Source organism: Colletotrichum navitas (assembly GCF_030913465.1).
Source record: "Colletotrichum navitas strain CBS 125086 chromosome Unknown LY79scaffold_67, whole genome shotgun sequence".
Classification (NCBI taxonomy): domain Eukaryota; kingdom Fungi; phylum Ascomycota; class Sordariomycetes; order Glomerellales; family Glomerellaceae; genus Colletotrichum; species Colletotrichum navitas.
The window spans coordinates 2,842-23,625 of NW_026850613.1; the positions used below are offsets into that span (position 1 = coordinate 2,842).

Here is a 20,784-nt window from a genome sequence, read left to right on the forward strand (position 1 = left end):
AAAGCACTAATCTTATTTATACCTAAGAAAAAAAATAAGCTTTACCTCTATATTAACTACTATAGGCTTAATAAGATTACTATTAAGAACTAAGTACTACTACCTTTAATAAAAGAAATCCTAGACTATTTAGTAAAAGTAATATAATTTATAAAGCTAAACCTTAAGAATATATATTACTAAGTAAAGATCTATAGTAAAAATAAATAAAAGATAGCTTTTTATACTTACTATAAACACTATAAGTATTAGGTTATACCTTTTAGGCTAGTTAATATACCTATAATATTCTAATCTTATATTAATAATACTTTAATAAGTCTAGTAAATATTATCTATATTATTTATTTAGATAATATCTTAATCTTTATAGAGGATAAAGAGAGCTATATAGAGGTAGTAAAGATAGTACTAAGCTAGTTAGACACTATAAGGCTATATACTAACCTTAAGAAGTACTTCTTTTATACTAAGTCTATTAGCTTTTTAGGTTTTATAGTATCTAATAAAGGTATTTTAATAAAATAAGAGAAAGTAAAAGTAATTACTTAGTAGCTACTACTTACTAGTGTATAAGAGATATAGACTTTCCTAAGGTTTATAAATTTTTATAAGTAGTTTATTAAGAACTATTCTAAGGTATATTTCTTTTTTATTAACTAACTATTTACTAAGGTAGTAGAGAAGTAAGTAATTATAAAAAAAGCTAAAAAAGCCTTTTATAAAGTCTACACTATATTTACTTATACCTTTATCTTATAGTATTTTAACCTTATATTACCTATTTAAGTTAAAATAAATATATTTAACTTTATAATAAAGGTAGTACTAAGCTAGCTTTATAAAGAAGCCTAGTGCTCTATAGCTTATATATTATAAAAACTCTAGAGGGTAAAGCTATACTATAGAGCACTAGAGGCTAAGTTACTTATAATTTAAGAAGTAGCTATATATTAAAAGTACTATCTTTTATATACTTAGTACTATATTATATTTCTAATAGACTACCTAAGGTACTACTACTTAGTAACTAAGCTATAACTTAATAGCTACTAAGCTAAGTTACTATAAGACTTTTTATTATTTAATTTTAAAATTAAATATTACTTAAGTAAAGATAATATAGTAAATAAGCTTTTATAAAGGCTAAACTACTAGCCTAGTAAAAAGAAAAAAAAGAAGTATAAGGTATATTCTTAGAGAACTTCTTTAGTAGGTTTAAAAGGAGGATAATAGTAATTAGGTATAGTAGACTACTAGGTTAAGATATAGTAGCCCTAGAGGGACTTACTACTACTCTAGAAGAAAAAGTTATAGTAGTATAACTAGAGGACAAGTAGATTTAGTCTAAAGAGTAGTAATAACTAGAGAGTTACTAGGCTAAAGAGGAAAATAGATTACTTTAATACTAGAGTAGGCTTATAGTACTAGAGGGATATATAATAAAAATAAGGCTACTTATAGTAATTTATAATAAACTATTAGGGAGGTACTTAGAAGTAACCTAAATAATAAAATATATAAGATAAATATTTTTCTAGAAATTAATAAAAAAGGATATTAAGGAGTATATTAATATATATACTACTTACTAATATATAAAACTAAAGTATTATCTACCTTATAGAAGACTAGCTTCCCTTTTATTACTTAACTAACTATAGAAGTAAGTTACTATAGACTTTATTACTAAGCTACTAAAGTTAAAGGAATTTAATAGTAAAGTATATAATAGTATTCTAGTTATAGTTAATAAGCTTATAAAGTACACTATTTATTTACTTATTAAAGAAACCTTAATAGTAGATTAGCTAGTAACCTTCTTAGTAAATAAAGTATTCTTTTATTTTAGACTTTTAACCTTAATAGTATTAGATTATAGGTCCTTATTTATAAGTTACTTTTAGGTAGTAGTATATTACTAGCTAGCTATTAAATAAAAGCTTAGTATAGCCTATTACCCCTAAACTAATAGATAAATAAAGAGGTAAAACTAAAATATTAAATACTACCTCTAAGTCTTTTATAATATTAAGTAAAATAACTAGGTAAAATAGTTACCTATAGCTAAATTTATTTATAATAGTTTATAGTATAGTATAACTAAAGTTATACTAGTAAAGGCACTAATAGGCTATATACTATAGAGTATATATAATATATACTTAGTAAAAGTAAAACTAATAAAGGTCTCTAAGGCCTATAAGAAAGTAAAGTAACTATAAAGCTAAAGAACTATAATTAGTAAGATATTAAAAGTAGTTAATTAGGCCTATAAGAAGTAGTATAATACTAGGAGGTCTAATATAGACTTTAAGGTTAAAGAAAAGGTCTTTTTATTAGCTAAGTTTATTAAGTAAAAGAGACTATCTAAGAAGCTATTAAATAAGTACCTTAGCCTTTTTATAGTAAAATAAGTAGTTAATAAAGGTAAGGCCTATAAGATAAATATAAGTACTAAATATAGGATCTATAATATCTTCTTTTTATTTTAGCTAAAGAAGTTCTAAAGATTACTAGTAAAGCCTTAACTAATACTAATTAAGGAAAAAGAAGAAAATATATATAAAGTAGATTAAATTATAGCCTATAAGGGGCTATAGTAAAATTAGTAGTACTTTATTAAGTAAAAGAGGTATAATAAAGAAGAAACCTCTTAAGAACCTTAGAGGAATATTATAAAAGGATTATAATATAACTATAAGTAAAAGGTTACTAAAAGAAAATAAAAGTATAACTAAGTAAAGTAAAGATTAGCCTAAGGATAACTAAATTAAAGATTTAATTATTATAGTACTAAGGCTAAAGAATATAGGTAGCCTAAGGGCTAAGTATTTAAAAAGTATAATAAGTAAAAGAAAATAGACTAAAAGAAAGGCTAAAGAGGCACTAAAGGTAATAGTAGTAAAGCTTACTTACTACTTTACTTATTATTCTCTAAATTACTATTATTAATATTTTTATTATTATTATTATTATTATTATAAGTAAAAAATATAAAGAATATAAAAGTACTACCTTTATTTTTATTAGCCTTAGAGTTAAGCTTACTAGTATACTAAAAAAAAGTTAGTAATTAGTATAAAAGGTACTAAAAGAACACTAAGAAAGTATTAAGGAAAACACTTATAACCTAAAAGTAAGTCTAGGACTACTTTAAAAAGAGGGTAGTCTAAGCTATAATAGTAGTAGTCTACTTTTAAAAGGTAATAGTCTAGGCCTTAAAGACTATAGTAGTAACCTTAGTAGTATAAAGTATAAACTTAACTAGCTTAACCTAGTAGTAAAAAAAGTTAGTAAAGGTCTTAAGGGCTATAATATAGTACTAGTAAAAAAGCTACTTCTTTTTTTTAGCCTTAGCCTTATACTTAGTATTAGAAGCCTTAGCTAAGTTAACTTAGTACTAAAGTATTTTCTTAGCTATAACCTAGGCCTTATTAATCTTGTCCTAGGCTAATATTAGTATAAAAGGTTACTAAGGGGGCACTAGAAAAAGTAAATATATAGTAATACTATAGTAAATATAAGTAGGCTTAGTAAAATAGTTTATAGCTTTAAAAAAGTAGTATAGCTTAATACTAGCTATAGTAGTAGTATAAATAGTTTACTTAAGGGGTTAATAGCTACTAAAAGTTATAAAAATAATAAAAGTAAAAATAAATATACTAAAATATAAGGCTTACTATATATAATAGTATAGTAAGTATACTTATTACTAGTAGCTAAAATATATTAGTTATAGTAATAAAGAAGAAAGTACTAAAGAAGTACTAAGTATAAAAAAAATATATAAGTAGTCTTTATATAGTAAAAAAAAGTAGTAGTATAAGTGCCTAATATACTAAAACACTAGTTAGTTATTTAGTAAATATAGTAGTTATAAAGTATATTATAAATAAGCTTATTTTTTTAATATAAGTATAAAGGTAATAAAAAGTAAGTAAAGTAAAAAAGGGCACTAGAAGACTAGTAAAGCTACTTTAGTTAGTAAGACTAGTAGTAGTAAGGTTAATAGTAGTAGTAGTAATATTATTAGTAAAAGTATTAGTAAAAGTAAAAAAAAATATAGTAGTAATAAAAAAGCTAGTACTAATACTAGTACTATTATTATTATTATTACTACTAAGTAATAGTAGTAATAGTAGTAGTAGTAGTAAAATAAAAAAATAAAAAATAATAATAAAGTAAAGCTATTAAAAAAAAAGAAAAAAAATTAAAGGTAAAAAAATTAAAAAAAGTAAAGCTAAAAAAGTTACTTAATTAGGCTAAGTAAAAATAATAAAATAAGTTATAATAGTATCTTAAGCCTATAAAGTAAAAAAAAAATAATAAAAAAAAAAAAATAAGACCTAAGAGGTTACTAGTATAGCTTACTAAAAAGTAAAATAAAGGCTTTTTTTTATTATAAAAGTAGTATAACTTAAGGCTTAGGCTATAAAAAAATAAAAGTAATAAAAAAAGTAACTATATAATAAAGGCCTACTAAAAGTATATAGTACTTAAGAGGGTATTATAGTTAAAGAGATAAAAAAGTAATAAAAGTATTATAAGTAAATAAAGTATCTTTATTATAAAGTAAGTAACCTTTAGTAAAGCTAGTTAAATAATAAAGGCTTATAACCTAGCTAAAAATAACTATAACCTTAAAAAAATAATAATCTTAGCCTAGTTAAACTATAATAGTTATAAAGGTAAAGTTAAAAGTAATTAGCTAGCTAAAGAGATAACTATTTACTTAGTAACCTACTAAGCCTAGAGGTATTCCTAGATACCTCTAAGATACTAAGTAGTAGTAAAGCCCTAGGGGCCTACTAAAGTACTACTTAAGGTCCTAAAGACAAGACCTTAAGGAGGGAGGATTATATTAGGTGCTAAAGGTAAAAGGCACTAGGGACTACTAGCTATAAGGCTATAACTAGGAAAACTATTATCTAAGGGTTATATAAAAGCAGAGTTTATAAGAACAGAAGAATTAGGAGAAAGTAGATTAGAAAATAGTTATAATTAACCTTTAACTATACTATTTATAGACTTCTTTACTTAGTACTATAACCCCTCTAATAAGGGGCTATATAAAGCCTAAAGGTTGTAGACGTAGCTAAGAACGCCAGGATTAAAGAGAAGCCACAGCTCTTGAAAGTTGCTACTCACGTTATAGTCAAATTTAAAACAGGTGGTAGCACAAAGTCTAATTTCTTATATTTGTAACCATAAACCTTCTAGAACAGGGGAAGCTTATGACCTAGGGATTACAACCAGCCCAACGTGTACTAGCGGTGGTATTTAATCAACGCTGCTAAAATAATATATCAACAGTATTTCTAGGCTACTAAAAGGACTGTCTCTGATCTTCCCTCTAAACAGCCTTTATCAACGGGGAGAGGATATGTTGACACGATAGGAGTAAAGACATAGTCTTTTATACGCTACATGCAATAAAACCAGTCTGGCCTCCAGAAGTGCAGGTTGTGGCAGCAGCTACTGAAATTGCCCGTCCTGTTGGGAAGTTTATATCTTCATCACACCCAGTGTCTGAATTAGGATCTGTGTCGCCGCACTATAATAAATATTTTTAGTTAGGCACTTGAGGTATAAGTGTTTCTGAGGACATGGGAGCTTACGCAAAACGCTACTATTTTATGATCCAGAGTGCTTTGCGAGCCACAGAAGTCTTTAACATCTTCTGTTCCGTTATTGCAGCAGTGGGTGGTCGCGCCAGCAGCTAGTCCAGCTAGCAGAGACAGAGAGGTAGAGATGATTTTGAAGGCGTGCATAGTGGTAGTAAATACTGAAAACAAACAAGGTTAAAAACTAAAGTGGAAGTGTAGGAAAGTATCTGCAACTAGTATAAGAATAGAGATCAACAGACAATTTGAAAAGTAAAGGGAACTACATTTCTTTTTAAGTCGTTGGGTTTACTAATAGAAATAGTTCTTGATTGTTATTGATACGTAGTATAGAGTTTTATTCCTGCGACGGCTGCAACCTGCTAAAACCACGTGCTACCATGACTCATTTAATCTCTAACAGAACAATCACAAGGTAGCGTAGTGTTTCAGCTTGCCTAACGCCTTAAAGAGAGATTTCTTGGCAATAAAATCTCTAAGCTTTAGTTCATCCAAGGGGTAGGTTGATTTCCTACTATATGTACTACTACTGTTGAAGTACTTATACGCAATATCCTTGTTTAATTATTATGTGCTATATGCATTGGAATACATAACTCTACTGCGCATCCATTATTCGCGCAAATGTAGGATCTTAGGGGTAAAAATGCACGTGTCATTGGAAACCCCTGATTTGGCTGGGGAAGTCCATCCAGGAAATGTTGCTGACAATTCCTAGTGGCATTACCCACTTCAGGTATCAGCCTACTAAGTCACACGCGGCTAATGGCATTTCCCCTATGTCCGCCGCGCGCACCCAGACTTTATTCTGTATTTAATCTGCGGATTCTACTTCTTGTTGGATTATAATCGCTGTTCTTCGTCAGCTGGCAGCAACCCCGATAGACGCCTCGTGCCAGTGCCAGAGACACAGCATTACAAACTAGCGCCGACTTTATTTTTTCTAAGAGCGGCAGGTAGGTTGTGTCGAAGCGTGGGCAAAGTAGGGCAATAGGCAGTGCCGCAAGTTTCAGGTGCATTTCAGGTATAGGAGATTATTGGGTAGCGGTTAACAGGCAGACACATTGCAGGTCTGCCCACGGGCCCCTGAAGTACTACACTGTAACTAACATTAATTATATTAAAATAATAGATATATTTAGATATTCTAATTAGTTAATCTAGTTAATGTGGGTCTACTTTATCCTCCTTGTTTTTTTAAGGTTAACTAGACTACCTACTTATATATAACAACAGTAAGTTAATAACCTATTACTATTAACCTATTACTACTAACCTATTATTAACTATATTATTTATTACTAATTAACCTTTTACCTTATTATTATTGTTTTCTTTATATTACTATAGTATTAGATATCCCTTTGTTAACTACTAGTAAGGCTAATATAATTAATATATTAGATAATAAAATTATAACTCTTTAAGTGCTCTTACTACCTAACTATAAGGATAATATAGTTAACTTTAACCTAGAGGACTTTTAGAAGAAGCTTAATAATAAAAATATTCCTTTTACTAGCTTATTTACTTATTTAACTATTTACTTTATTAAGACTTACCTTATATATCCTTAAGACCTAGACTAGCCTTATTATTATACTTAATAACCTTACTACCTACTATAAGTAATACTTTTACTTTACTAAGCCTATAGAGGTAAATACTACTAAGTTTAAATAAATATAGGCTTTTATTAGTAATTTTTTTAATTTAACTAAAGCTTAAGGCTATACCTTTAGTAATACTACTACTACTTACTATTACTACTTACTTTAGTTAATTAAAGCTAATAAGCCTTAAGGTAGTAAAGCTATAATAACCTATAACTATACTATATAAGTAAGCACTAGTTACCTTATATATACTAAAGTTATTAAGTAATAAATAAGTAATTTTACTATAATAGTAGTTATTTTATAAGTTAGCCTAGGCCTTTATAACTACTTACTTAAATACCTTAATTAAATCTACTTACTATAAGGTATTAAAGACCTTACTACTAAGTAAGTTACCCTTAGTTATTTACCTACTAAAGTCTACTATATACTCTAAGGCTACTTTAGCTACTATAAGGTTATTAAGTAGGCGCTAGTAACTATAAGTAGCTATTAGCTTTCTTATTAAGTTATATATAATATAGGCTACTACTAGCTAGCTACTTACTTTAACTTTTACCTTATTAACTATAACTATTTATAGTACCTATAAGTTACTAAAGCTAAGGCTTATTACTATACCTATAACCTCTTATTTTAGTATTATATAGTCTAATATACTAATAAGGTAAGTAAAAGGCTTATATAGGCCTCTAAGGCTAGCCTTATATTATTATAGTAATATAGCCTTTTTACTATAATAGATATTACTTACTAAACTAACTAGTTTAGCTAGCTACTTTATATAGTTATAGTTAAAAATACTATAGGTAACTAAATACTAGTTAACTACTTTTTTATTAGAAAAAGTAATACTAATATTATTACTACTTACTTATATATATTAAAAGGCTAGGCTAACTAGTAGTTATATTACTTTTTTACTAATAATTTAGCTATTAAATAATATACTATATATAATACTTTTTATAGCTTTATAAATAGTAAGATAAAGGTATTATACTTCTTTTACTATATTTATTATAAAAGAACTTTTTATTATTATCTTATAAAATATTAAATTAGCTTATACTATATAATCTCTATATTAAAATATTACTATATAAGGCTAGGTTATTATAAATCTATTACTACTATAATAAAAAGTTTAATATATAAGAAAGCTACTTATATTAAAAATAACTAGCTACTAACACTTAATCTCTAGGCTAACTATACTTATAACTATTTACTACTACTACTCTAGGCTAAAATAATTAACCTACTTAAAGGCCTTTATAGCGTTATTAAGTATAGCTACTATTATATACTCTAGTAATTTAGCCTCTAAGGGGCTATTAAGTATATTAACTATATTAATAGTAAATAATTTACTATTACTAAGCTATACCTTATAAACTTTTATAGTAAAGTCCTTTATAAATAATAAGTTTTATCTTATCTTTTTTACTTACTTATACCTATATAAAAGTTAATTACTAGTAAACTTTATAAGGCAAAGGTAGCTACTACTAATAGTTTAGATTTATATTATAATATATAAGTAAATAATAATAGGCTAGTATATAACTATAGCTTTTATAAGTAGTAGGTTTTATTTTACTAATATATTCTCTAATAAGCTATAACTAAGGATAATATTATAGGTGCCTACTAGTAGTAATAAATATAAGGCTAAGGTAAGGCTAGGTATAAGATATATAAGGATTATAAGGTATACTATATACTATATATAGCTAACTATAAAGGTATTTTTATCTTCTCTAGGCTTACTATTTAAAGCTATATAAAGGTTTTATTAAATTAATACTATTAATAAGAGAAGGCTTATTATGATAAGTAACCTAATTACTTTACTTAGTATATAATATAAGTAAAGAAGGCTATTACTTAGCTAGTAGGTCTTATACTTAATAATTAATAATAAAGTACTTTAGTTAGCTATAATAGTTTATTTATACTTTTTAATATTATAGTAAGTAACCTAGTAAAAAATAAAAATATAAACCTTATTATTAATAAAAAGATAAATAGTAGTAATATAAAAGAGAAAAAAAATAATAGTTAATATAGTAGGTATATAAAGTGTTTATATATAGGTACAGATGTAGGTATATCTATGCTGGCCCCCCTGGTATGCCCCCTACACTGCCTCATTAGGTTTAATGCTGACTTCAGGAGAAATAGGTGGCCGCCAGGGCGAAAGTCCCTGAGGTACGCATGCGCACAGATGCCAGCCCCGCAATGTGTCTGCCTGTTAACCGCTACCGATTATTGAAGTGCGTAGGCAACAGTAGGTAAAGTGGGGCAATTGGCCGCGCGCGACCGAAATAGGCAATGCCGCTAGGTAACTGTCGGCAACACATTAGGAGAACCCCTAACCGCCCTCAAACACAACGGGCGCAAGGGGGCCTAGCTATTAAAGTATATATGTATATTTAGCAACAATCCTTGTTCTATTAATGTTGTGTTGTCTGTCTCTACTGTTAAACATAGCGAATCCATATAGGGTTTTCCCTGCAAACCGCTACATAATAACTAACTAATATAATTATACCATAATCCCTACTGTTTAACAGTTACAGCTTGCCCTTAACGTTGCAGTCTAAGCTAGTAGGCTCCCTGCCTGTGTTAACAGAGAGGCTAATATATTCTCGTGTAGTATTGACGGCGACCTGAATAGACGCTCTCGCATTCGCATTCTCTAGGATGACATTACTTGCGATCCTACCCTTAATCACGCCAACGTTCAAGGTCGTGCTGCTAAAGTCCTTAGAGGACAACAGCTCAACGCCAATGATTGCCCCTAATGAACGCACAAGGAGATCAATCGCGTTGCGGCCCTGCTCGGGATACCTAGAATGCCTGGCGATGCCGGAGGCCGTGACATTGAGCCCTAGTACGCCTTCGTGGGCCCTTACGAGCTCGTTCTCTGTTGGTTCGCCAAAGACGACGGCCTCCTACGTGAGGTTGCAGTTGTTGGCCGCCTTCATCCCGTTGCCGCCCACCTGTTCTCCACCAACGAAAAGGAGAGAAACACCCCCCTCGCGCATCTCACCGCTCGTGCGAAGGTCTTCTACGGCGGTGACCTGAGCGGCGATACTGCCCTTTGCATCGGATATCCCGCAACACGGATCTTGTTGCCGTTGCGAGAGTACGAAATTTAGGGCGGCGCAGTGTCGTAGTGTGAGGTGAGCAGCACGCGGGCCTCGCGGAAGCTACAAGAATAGGCGTAGACGTTCTGGTGATTACCTTCGATAGTTTGCAGTTCGGCGGTGAAATTGTTCTCGAGATACGTCTTCAGGACCTCAGTTCCAGGTGCTCCGGCGTTGGAGGTTGAGTATACCCCCACGAGGGACTTGTGCAGCGCGAGGAGAGCTTCGGTGTACGATGCAGCCCGGGCCGATGATGCTGCGACCGCAAAGATGAGACTGGCGAGTTTGGAGGTCTTCATGATTCGGAACTGGATTGAAATGACGTCAATCGGAGGGTTTTTTCTCGAGCCAGTTGGGATTCGGATGGTTATTATCGCGTTGTGCTGTGCGTTATCGGCGGTGATTGTATTGATTATCACCGCTCAGCATGGCGTAATGACGAAACCCTGCTTTTCAATCCGACTCTAGATGCGGTTCGCTGAACACAGCGCCAAGATTATAAGTGTGGGAACGCGATGATTAGACTTCCATCTCTGCTTTGTCTAACCAACATAAAACTCTTGCATTGGTATACGTATAAGTGTAGATAGATGTTGGAGAGGGAAAGCGCTTAGTCTGCTTCTATTCAATTGAATGCGGGCCGAGGTCGCGGGAGTGACGATGGCTTGCATGCCTGCAAACCTTTTTCAGCCAGCCTTACACAAGCAACCACCAATTTTGGACTTGCTGTGGGGAGTCTTGCAACCTATTAATACTGGGAAAGTTGACTGAAGCAACTATTAAGACTTCCTACTTTCTTTTTCTCTCTGAAGCATTCCAATTCCTATGATTGTAGCCAGCCGATCCATGTTCTTGACTGCTTCTCAGAAGCAGCAATTTAAGTGTGATGAACCGCAGCGTCTTGTCATATGAGAGAAAAGTAGTTGTCCTATTAAGAAACTACGTATGAACCGGAGAAGCGGTAGAAATACCTTTTCTACACGGTCCATGCGGGTGGTACGCCACATCTGTGGCGGCGCTGCTGGCACTAGCCACACGAAGCTATTCCATCAGACAAACACCATTTATGATCGCCATAATTTTGCGAGCATTGACCCTATCACATAGATCATGCTCTGTCAAGCATTTCGACCTTGATGCTTTCAAAGTCCGCCTTGGGCTGGCTCACTTTCCGTGATACGGTGGTGGTTTGGAACTGACGGAACTTTCGAGCCGGCAGACGGGCGTGGAACTAAATGAGGGTCGTGGTTAGAAAAAACCGAAGCCTTTGAACGGTTGGCAAAAATGAAGCCTCACCATTTGGTTTATCTCTTCTAGTGTTCTACCCTTGAGCTCTGGTATGTAGAAATACGCCCAAATAGCCGAGATGATGCATGACGGGAACCAGATGTATCCATATCTGGGACCCCAGTTCAGAGCGCTCGGGTTGATAAAGTACGGCGCAGTGAAGGTGATGAGCCAAGCGAGGAAGTATCCGGCTGCTGACGCAACACCTAAGGTGTAGCTACGGAGGCGTTGAGAGGGAGCTTCACCGGCGACCATCCAGGAATACGGCGCAATCATCCCCTAGAGTAGTTCAAGTTAGTACTGATATGGGCATCATAAAGAGAATGCGAGCTTACGTTGTAGGCTATCATGAACAAGCACGATATTGCGACCAGCAAGTTCCCAGTTGAGATTGTGTTCGGATGCTTGTCAAAGGTAATTGCCATGATCAGCTGAAAGCAGCCGGATAGAACAAGCCCACTGAGAAGGAAAACCCGACGGCGACCGTAGCGCACCACAACCAGTGCATTTGCGATGATTGCTAGGAGGCCGCAGGTGGACAAAACGTTGGTCATGGCAAAGGGGTGCTCGACCCTCGCAATGGTGAAGAAGTACGCTTTGTACGCTTGGACCTGTTAGTCTCTGCACAGGACCGCTTGCCTCAAGTTGGGACTTACCAATGATGAACATCGAGCCCGAGGCACCTTGCAAGCATACTGCGCCGATGGAGCTAATAGTCCGCCTCCGGTCCACGGGATCTTTGAACATGTCCCAGAATGTTACTGACTTCTTCGTCTCAAGATCCTCGAGCACCACACCTTGAATCTCGTTGACCTCGTCCTCAACATCTACGCCTTTGGGCCTCAGCCACATCAGAGCCTTCCTCCCTTCTTCAACCCGATCTCTCATGATCAGCCACCGAGGCGACTCGGGGATGAAGAAAAGTGCTGCAGTGATGAAAACAGGGACAACATATACAACTCCTAGTGGTATCAAATATGCCGATTTGTCGGGACGTTGAGCGGTCGCCCAGTCTATGATTGTACCGATGAGAGTTCCCTGCATACTCAGTCAGTAATTACCTGCTGGCATCAATGGAGGCGCATCCTCACAATCGTCACACAGAACTGAAAGCCGGTCATGAACAGTCCGCGATACTTTGCTGGGCTCGTTTCTTGAATGTAAAGTTGAGAGAACGTCATGAAGCCACCATTACCCAAGCCGATGAGCAGGCGACCAACATACAGCGCTGCAATGTGCGCTGTCGTCATCATAATGACGTTGGCCACTATGCAGAACAAACAGGATAGCCACAGACACATCTTTCGACTCAATTTTGAGGCAATTGCTCCTGCAAGCATGGAGCTGATGAAAGCGCCGAGGGTCATGAGAGAGGAGATTAACTGTTGGCGGGTGGTGGATATGTTCCATCCGATGGATGTCTTGGAGTCTTCGTAACCATAGACCTATTGTTCAGAGCCAGGTTTAGCAATTGGCCTGGCGCGGTGATACACAATGGTTGGAGCACAAACCTGAAGAAACCCAGGCATGGCCTGTAAGCCACCGATGATTCCAAAATCAACTCCATATTGGAACGGGGAGAGAACCACCACTCCGCAGGCGACGAAACACCTCCAATTGGCACGAATGCCATCCGGACGGCGTTCTCTCATTTCAGCAAGAGTAGCAAATTGTGGAGAGAGAAAGCTCAGGCGCAGAAGTTAAGGAGAACTTTAGAAGCCGAATGGGGGAGACGTCGTTTCCAAGGGGACGCGAAACTACTTGAGAAAACGCCAACACAGCAGACTGCGTCCGTTACAAACCCCTGGCGTCGTATCTCGGGCATTTCTGTTATTTATCTTCCGCTGCCTCTAGCCGTGTGCTTATTCAGAGCTTTCAAAAAGTGCGGAGGGTAACATGGTGGCTCTAGGCCATGTGGAGGACCGACAAAGACAGGCAGGGATCAGTGCAGCTAACATTGGAACAGGTGATGATGTTGCATCGCACCCAAGACGTGGCACGGCAGAGTGACTGGTTGGGAATGGACGCTGGCCAAGCGCCAACGAGCTTTGCCATAGATACAGGCGAGCGCCTCCACGATGCGGGTATGTAGCCGTTCGAACAATGACCGGAAGACATTATCAGAGGGCTGGCTCATGCGGGGTAAATCCAAACGCGGGGTGCAACGCCTCGAGAGGGAACCCCACGGCAGATGTTTGGGAATAAATCGTGTTTCGCGGCAAATGCTCTTCTTCTTTTTCTGTATGGCAAAGTTTCTGCCAGATTTCTTTTTGTCACATAAGGTCACTTTGAATGCCGGTACTGTCTTGATGAATAGCAGCACCTGTAATCCCAGGTTTTTTGAGCATTGAGACTGCGTCACGCTTAAAACTACTTGCCCTTTTCAAGTTTACAATCCTCCATCATGTCTAACCCACCAAAGCCCAGCAGCAGGATCAAAGTCATCATCGTCGGCGCTGGCTTTGGTGGCTTGACCGCAGCAATCGAGTGCCACCGGCAAGGACACGATGTCGTGGTTTACGAGTCGTTTCCGGAACTGAAGCAGCTGGGAGACATCATTTCCTTCGGTCCGAATGCCGGTCGGATTTTTCATCGGTGGTCCAATGGCAATGTCGTCTCAAGACTACGTCCCTTGAGCATAAACCTCGAGAACTACGGCTTCAGGATCCATAAGTGGGATACTGGAGAAGTCGTCCTGACTCAAAGAAGACCGCCTCCTGATCCCGAGGCGCCGGTTTTGAATGGCCACAGAGGCGAGCTTCATGAGATTGTGTTTAACTACGCGCGAGACGAGTTGAAGATTCCCATTCATCTGGGAGAGCCGGTCGTCAATTACTTCGAAAGTCAGGGTGGCGCTGGGATCCAACTCAAGGATGGCAGAAAGGTTTGTCTTACTGCTTCTGTCTCAATTGCGATAAGAGTCAGCTGGAATGATGAGTCCGATTTACTGACTGACAAGTCAGATCGATGCCGATGTAGTGGTTGCAGCCGACGGTGTTCGGTCTAAAGCGAGGGAGCTTGTACTGAATCACAAGGAAAAGCCGGTAAGCAGTGGCTACGCAGTATGGCGAGCATGGTAAGATGCCATCTCATCAGGGCAAGTGATTAAGCACACTGACTCAAATCTACAGGTTTTCTGCCGACGCCCTGCTCGCAGACCCTCGAACAAAGGAGTTTTGCGAGAATGGCGACACGTTCAATGGTTGGATTGGACCAGACGCTCACTTCCTGTTCTCGACCATCAAAGGTGGTAAAGACGCTTCTTGGGTACTAACCCACAAAGACGAGTACGACATTGACGAGTCGTGGTCGCTACCTGGCAAGTTAGAAGACGTTTTTAAAGCGCTTGAAGGTTGGGATCCGCTTTGCAAGGTGATTGTAGAGAAGACACCGTCACTGGTAGACTGGAAGCTGGTCTACCGGGATGCCTTGCCAAACTGGGTCAGCAACGGTGGCAGGATTGCACTACTTGGAGATGCAGTGCATCCTTTCTTGCCGACAAGTGTCCAAGGAGCCACGCAAGCAATGGAAGACGGCGTGACAATTGCGATTTGCCTGAGACGCGCCGGGAAAGAAAATGTTCCTACAGCTCTGAGGACGTACCAAGAGATGCGGTGAGCATTGAACCCGTTGTGAAAGTGTTGATCATTGGAGCTGAGACACAAATAACAGGTACGAGCGCGTGAAAGCTGTACAGCAGACCGGGCTGTCGACACGAGATCTTTGGCACAAGACGGACTGGAATAAGGTGAAGGAGAACCCTCAGAGGATCGCACTGCCCAGAGAAGATTGGATACTTGAGTTTGACGCAGAGAAGCATGCAGAAGAGTCATTCGAACATTTGCTAAAACATGATCTCTGATCTATCAAGGCTATGTTGACCAAATGACAAAGGAGAGTCATAGAGAGATTGTGGAAGGGAAGTCTTCCACTCGATCAATGACTTATCAGCGTTAGGAACGCAATAGATCTTCACTCATTTAATAGTGCCCTAGAACAAGATTAGTGTGTAGAAAGTTTATATAACAAATAGGACTTCCCGCAACAACGCATTATCTCACAAAGCTTTACTGCTAGAGCAGATACTTCCACCTACTGTAACTAAGCTAACTACTACCTTTAAGCTATGTCAAAACTTCATTGTTGCTATTAATAGTCGTGTAGCTCTTATGATTATTATAGATATCTATAATTACTATTGATATAGTTATTCAAGAACAAGTCAAAAATAAAAAAGAGTAAAAGAAAACAAAAAGAGAAATGACGACAGACACGGGGAGAAAGAATGGAAAGCAGTACCCTTGCAGGAAGGGGTGTTATGTTATCTCGAGATGCTGCTGCCTGTTGCCCTCATTACCACCACCCTTTAGCATAATATTTAGCCATCCAATGGGCTCCAAAGCTGGCGGGATAACTACTACTTTGCCCTCAGCATTATCAGCCAATTACCATTCATTATTTCCTTCCTATCCTGGATGGGACGAGATGGCAAAACTGGAATGAAGTGTGTAAGCACAGCTTGACCTACTTGTTGAGGGAAATTGGGAAGCAAGAAGAACAACCCACAGCTTCCTTCCTTGACACCACTGGCAAGCAGCAAAGCAAAGGCACTTATTAGACCAGACATGCGGCACGGGTGCGGCGCGGTTCCGCCAAGTGTTTTGGCTACCTAGACACCTAGGTACACTGTTCGGGTGGCTCTCCAACTACTTAGGCTCCCGTGGTAAGAGCACCCCTAGTGGCTTGGCGACTGGTCTCTTTGTCCTTAGGTGTAGCTCGCCTGCCTGTTTGCCAAGGGGCGGCTATTGCCAACCTACTGGTTCTGCGGAATGTTGCGTAACGTGTAAAAATGACGGTGGTAACCGGCTAAGTCTGCTGACCTGCCAAGTGATACCTAACATCCTATAACACGGAGGAGAAGAGACTTACTGTCTATCTGGCTTTGTTTGATGAATACCTTGACGAGACCCCCGACATAGAAGAAGTTGCTAATGATCCTTAGCTATACCCTTGGTTAACGTCGCACTAACTACGCGTATCGCGCTACCGTTGCTGCCGAATTAATCGAGAGCTTGCAGGAAAATCTCAGGGCGGCAGAGCTAACAAGCGTTAAGGACTGGACTATCGCCTTTGCTGTCACGGGACAAGGCGTAGAGTAAGTGCCCTGAAGTCCTCTGGCATACGTCTTATAGAAGACTCATTTGTTGCATTAGGTATGCCTAGATCGCCTCCAGGCTCTGGCGTTTTAAGGTCTTTGCTAAAGTCATGGATGAAGCCGAACAATATCTCAAGGAGATGGGCTTAAACTGGTCTTTGCTTGAGGAGCTTGCCAAACCAGCACCAGAGTCTCGGGTCGACGCGGCCGAGATCAGCTAGCTAGCGTGCAATTGCGTGCAGTTGTCTTTGATGGCGCTTCTCAAGAGCTGGGAAATCGCGCCAAGTGCTGTCGTGGGCCACTTGAGCGGAGAGATTGCTGCCGCTTTTGCTACCGGACTTGTTTGCTTTAAAACAGCTGTCGCCATCGCCTACTTCCGCAGCAAATCTACCGCTCAGATTTTGCGGCAGTAGACCAGCAAGAGAGCATGTTGGCTCTCGGAGTGGGCGAATATGAGGCGGACAAGCTTACCGACGAGCATGTCGGTGGTTACGCAACTGTTGCCGTAATCAACAACCCCAAGAGCGTGACCATCTCAAGAGACCAGTCAGGTCTTGACAACGTTCTAGAAGCAGCGTTAAAGCAAGGTCCTTTTGCATGCAAGCTTAAGGGAAAATGGCCTGTTAATCCTGCTACATGAAAGAGGTAATAGCTAGTAGTCATTTATAGGCAATTAAACACTACTGTGGCGATAATTAATCATTCATCAGCAAGGAGGGCACCGCTACGGCGGGTCTGACCTTTGTTTCTCCTGTCACTGGGGAAATAACAGAAAAAGTTAACGCCTCAAACGTGAAGAGCCCAGTACACCCCATCCGATTCTCTGACGCAATCCAGGGCGTTTTTACGTCAACGCCAAGCGGAAAGGTCAACTCCACACAAGGAGTTTCCAAAATCGTTATAGATATTAGTCTGCCTGAAGAACCCAATCAAGAAGCCAGTGGATGCGCTTCAGCTTCAGGGAAAGTCTGCCATTACTTACCTACTATCCTACACGCGACGCCAGTGGCGCTGACGCCATGGTAAATGTGGCTTGTTCCCTCTTCACCATAGGCACTCTAAGCAACATAGGAGGGGTAAATCAGACCGATAAGACCAACGCCAAGGTTGTCTATGGGGCTCCTGCGTACTAGTGGGACAAGTCCATGAGCTATGAGCTCAAGCTGAGGCCTACCTACGAAAAGCTGTTCCTGGGAGAGCCCTGGTTCGATCTTTTTGGACAAAGAATGATGTTGAATGGAGGCGAGGAGCGCGCGTGGAGTCAGGTCTTGACTCTTGACGAGACGCCTTGGATCTGCGACTACGTCGCAACCGGCGCTACCATCTTCTCCATGACTGCCTGCATGTTGTGTGCAATTAATGCGGCTTGCCGTACTTCGAGCCAGCTCGCCGCCGCTTTCCTTGTAAAGGACTTCTATGTTAATTGAAGTCTGGAGATCCAGGAGGAACAAGAGGTCGGGATAACCACGAGGACCGCCCTGGGCGATGGAACACCTGTATTAACCATCTGGATGTTTGAGATTTGCTCCTGGTTTAATGAACGCGGGTGGACAGTGCGTGCCTATGGCCAGATCCAGCCCGAGATGGCGGACATGACGATGGAGACGCCTATTTTCCAGGCCTCCCTCTCACGTATTGGCACCACTGCTGATATGCTTGAGCACGATATCGAAGACAAGTATGCCGATGCCGGTGTGTGTGCCACGCACTACGGTTCGACTTCCCGAAACAGCGTTTGCGTCTGGGAAGGCAAGGGCTGCACAGTTCTCGAGCATCGGCTGCGTGAGATCGGGGCGACGCTAGATGTGAAGGACTCCTGTGGTTAGCCCATCAGTACCGACCCCCTGACTTTTGGTAAGAATCCTCCCAATGCATATCGGCGTTGCCGGATTTGCCCACGGCGCCGACGGTAAGCTGATGCCCGTAGCCGAGTGGGAGTCGGCCGCCTTCCGCTCCATCGGCTCAGCCGACGAGAATATTGACCCTGCTGCGGAGGTGCCTGACAATTGGGCTTGGGATTTTCTGCCGCGCTGCGGCTTCCTTCCGCTCGAACAGGTGCGAAAAATGCTCTCCGTCGATAGTCTAGGCGAAGAGAAGAAGAGAAGGCCGTTTACTCTCAAAAGCTCGAAGGGGCCGCTTGAACCCTACTACAACACACACTACACAAGTATAATTAGCTGTACGCTTACAGCTCTAATGGGCTAAAAGCGTCTAAAACAAAGCTAAAGAGACCTAGGAACCGCTCTAAAAAGAAATGAGATCATAAGCAAGCTGTCAGCAGGAAGAACGTTGTCTCAAGTTATGTACCATCCCAGGTTTCTAGCAGGGAGTCATGTATGTATTTGGTGGGACTGGCGACTTACGTAACTTAGTCCCTATTTGTAGTGGATGGGTATATATTAGGGGTTTACGCAGCGGCCCTCTAATGTAATAAGCTCCCTATGTACTGATATCCCCCCTCCCCCCTCCCCCTTCCCCATTCCTGTAAGACGGAATTTACAATATTCTTCACCAAATGTTTATCCTTTGTTGTTTGTCTTCTTGGAACAAGGAGACTATCTAGCATTTTCCGTAGCAGGTCGCAGTAGGGTGGCTGTCTGGGCAGGTGCAAATGAGGGCGAAGGCATCTCTGCATGTACCTTGTATGCAATCTCCTGCATCGTTTTTACAGGAAACTGATGTAGACTGCAAGTTCAAAGGATTGCAGACTGTAGTGCCAGCGCTGACAATTACAGCAGTACAAAGTGTAGAGAGAATCAAAGAGGCCTGCATAGTCTATGACATTGTAAGTATAATACAATAGTAAAAAAGGAAGGACGTTACTTACTGCTAAAAAAAAAGGTTTAGTAATCCTATGAAAAGACGGGTTGCTAAGTTATTGTCGTTATATTTAACAACAGGTTATAGAGTGACGTGTAAGTTAGTAGAGCGTAGAAGTAGAACGCACGACTGTACAAGGGAAACTTGGTTTATATATAGCAAGAATAACTAGTATATAATGAGTAACACGTCATCTAATACCTTTAGGAATAGGCTTTAGGTGAAACGTTAGGGGGAAGCCCCTTAGAAGTCATGAGTCAGAATGCTAAGACGCTAGTGTTACAGCACTCCTATATGGTCTAGTCATGTCTCATAAGACTATCTCTCCAGGTGTTCATGCTAAAATATTCCACTTCTTGGTTTATAATATAGTATAATAAGCAGCAGTTACACTTGGCCAGAATAACAGGTAAAATACTTTATATAGATCTAGTAGAATTAAAAGTTACTGTTATAACCTGATAATTGCAGGTAATATTCGACTACTAAAGATGTGGCTCCTGTTATCCAACAGTAGAAACACCCTTATAAGTAGCCAGGCTGCCTCTAGCTCTCTCTCACTGTTTCTGTACTGCTGACAGAAGGGCTGCCCACGTCCTTGTCCACAAAATTTCACGAATCTAACTGCCCTATACAATAATATTATATGTATTCTAGTTTGTATTTTGCTAAGCATCTGGCTCTAGCGGGATTCTTTAAGTAGAACCATATGGGCCATTAGGCTAGTACTTAGCTGTTGCATTTTTCTGCCTATGAGAGACTAGCTGCTCCTAGCAGCTGCGTCCTGTGCAAACATTCAAAATCTTAGGACCTCTTACCCTCCTTTCCTTTTTAGCATACATTTGCCTTGATGTTGTTAGTAGACTCACATTCCTGTCAATTTACCACTCCTAGATTCCACTTAAGCCTATTTACTGCCGGTTCTGCCTACTATCTCAGTAAAACAGATTGTACTATCCGTTAAGAGCCGTTTCACCTAATTGCTCCCCAGCGCTTATAAAAGGCCCACACGTCCACCAAGGCACAGATTACAAAACAGGAAGAGTCTAGGCAACGTCTGCAGCAGAAGCTAGATAAACAGATATTTGGCCCCGTCGATAGAGTCCGCAGCCTGACCGCCA

At 38.7% G+C, this 20,784-nt stretch overlaps 6 protein-coding genes across 6 annotated transcripts; 2 read left to right on the top strand and 4 right to left on the bottom strand.

Moving 5' to 3' along the window:
• Positions 1-5,214: 5,214 nt before the first annotated feature.
• LY79DRAFT_564310 (uncharacterized protein) lies at positions 5,215-5,912 on the bottom strand. The gene is made up of 2 exons (XM_060558637.1): positions 5,622-5,912; positions 5,215-5,557 (listed from the first exon to the last, which is right to left on the bottom strand). Exons 1-2 carry the CDS (start codon positions 5,772-5,774, stop codon positions 5,420-5,422), a joined length of 291 nt encoding a protein of 96 aa, XP_060410486.1. The 5' UTR covers positions 5,775-5,912; the 3' UTR covers positions 5,215-5,419.
• A 516-nt stretch (positions 5,913-6,428) lies between these two features.
• Positions 6,429-6,724, bottom strand: LY79DRAFT_564311 (uncharacterized protein; the record flags this gene model as incomplete). The annotated part of the gene is made up of 1 exon (XM_060558638.1): positions 6,429-6,724. Exon 1 carries the CDS (start codon positions 6,644-6,646, stop codon positions 6,431-6,433), a length of 216 nt encoding a protein of 71 aa, XP_060410487.1. The 5' UTR covers positions 6,647-6,724.
• Positions 6,725-9,825: 3,101 nt separating this feature from the next.
• Positions 9,826-10,700, bottom strand: LY79DRAFT_592885 (uncharacterized protein; the record flags this gene model as incomplete). The annotated part of the gene is made up of 3 exons (XM_060561482.1): positions 9,826-10,206; positions 10,255-10,382; positions 10,469-10,700. The coding sequence occupies 3 exons, from the start codon at positions 10,698-10,700 to the stop codon at positions 9,826-9,828; spliced, it is 741 nt and encodes a 246-aa protein (XP_060410488.1).
• A 525-nt stretch (positions 10,701-11,225) lies between these two features.
• LY79DRAFT_694086 (general substrate transporter) lies at positions 11,226-13,817 on the bottom strand. The gene is made up of 6 exons (XM_060564789.1): positions 13,200-13,817; positions 12,780-13,133; positions 12,345-12,726; positions 12,024-12,292; positions 11,698-11,967; positions 11,226-11,632 (listed from the first exon to the last, which is right to left on the bottom strand). Exons 1-6 carry the CDS (start codon positions 13,338-13,340, stop codon positions 11,510-11,512), a joined length of 1,539 nt encoding a protein of 512 aa, XP_060410489.1. The 5' UTR covers positions 13,341-13,817; the 3' UTR covers positions 11,226-11,509.
• A 106-nt stretch (positions 13,818-13,923) lies between these two features.
• Positions 13,924-15,679, top strand: LY79DRAFT_652148 (uncharacterized protein). Its single transcript, XM_060562572.1, has 4 exons — positions 13,924-14,572; positions 14,652-14,764; positions 14,820-15,302; positions 15,361-15,679. The coding sequence occupies exons 1-4, from the start codon at positions 14,093-14,095 to the stop codon at positions 15,548-15,550; spliced, it is 1,266 nt and encodes a 421-aa protein (XP_060410490.1). The 5' UTR covers positions 13,924-14,092; the 3' UTR covers positions 15,551-15,679.
• A 2,958-nt stretch (positions 15,680-18,637) lies between these two features.
• On the top strand, positions 18,638-20,180 carry LY79DRAFT_661827 (uncharacterized protein; the record flags this gene model as incomplete). The annotated part of the gene is made up of 4 exons (XM_060562798.1): positions 18,638-18,898; positions 19,515-19,628; positions 20,036-20,072; positions 20,155-20,180. The coding sequence occupies exons 1-4, from the start codon at positions 18,713-18,715 to the stop codon at positions 20,178-20,180; spliced, it is 363 nt and encodes a 120-aa protein (XP_060410491.1). The 5' UTR covers positions 18,638-18,712.
• Between the last annotated feature and the right edge of the window lie 604 nt (positions 20,181-20,784).

What these genes read in the sequence shown, in the direction of transcription:
- LY79DRAFT_694086 (XM_060564789.1), bottom strand. Translation starts at nt 13,340, where the DNA reads ATGAGAGAACGCCGTCCGGATGGCATTCGTGCCAATTGGAGGTGTTTC. An exon ending in CCATGCCTGGGTTTCTTCAG is followed by an intron (nt 13,134 to 13,199) that starts GTTTGTGCTCCA and finishes TCTGAACAATAG; the next exon opens with GTCTATGGTTACGAAGACTC. An exon ending in TTCAGTTCTGTGTGACGATT is followed by an intron (nt 12,727 to 12,779) that starts GTGAGGATGCGC and finishes CTGAGTATGCAG; the next exon opens with GGAACTCTCATCGGTACAAT.
- LY79DRAFT_564310 (XM_060558637.1), bottom strand. Translation starts at nt 5,774, where the DNA reads ATGCACGCCTTCAAAATCATCTCTACCTCTCTGTCTCTGCTAGCTGGA. An exon ending in ATAAAATAGTAGCGTTTTGC is followed by an intron (nt 5,558 to 5,621) that starts GTAAGCTCCCAT and finishes TATTTATTATAG; the next exon opens with TGCGGCGACACAGATCCTAA.
- LY79DRAFT_652148 (XM_060562572.1), top strand. Translation starts at nt 14,093, where the DNA reads ATGTCTAACCCACCAAAGCCCAGCAGCAGGATCAAAGTCATCATCGTC. An exon ending in AACTCAAGGATGGCAGAAAG is followed by an intron (nt 14,573 to 14,651) that starts GTTTGTCTTACT and finishes CTGACAAGTCAG; the next exon opens with ATCGATGCCGATGTAGTGGT. An exon ending in AGGACGTACCAAGAGATGCG is followed by an intron (nt 15,303 to 15,360) that starts GTGAGCATTGAA and finishes CACAAATAACAG; the next exon opens with GTACGAGCGCGTGAAAGCTG.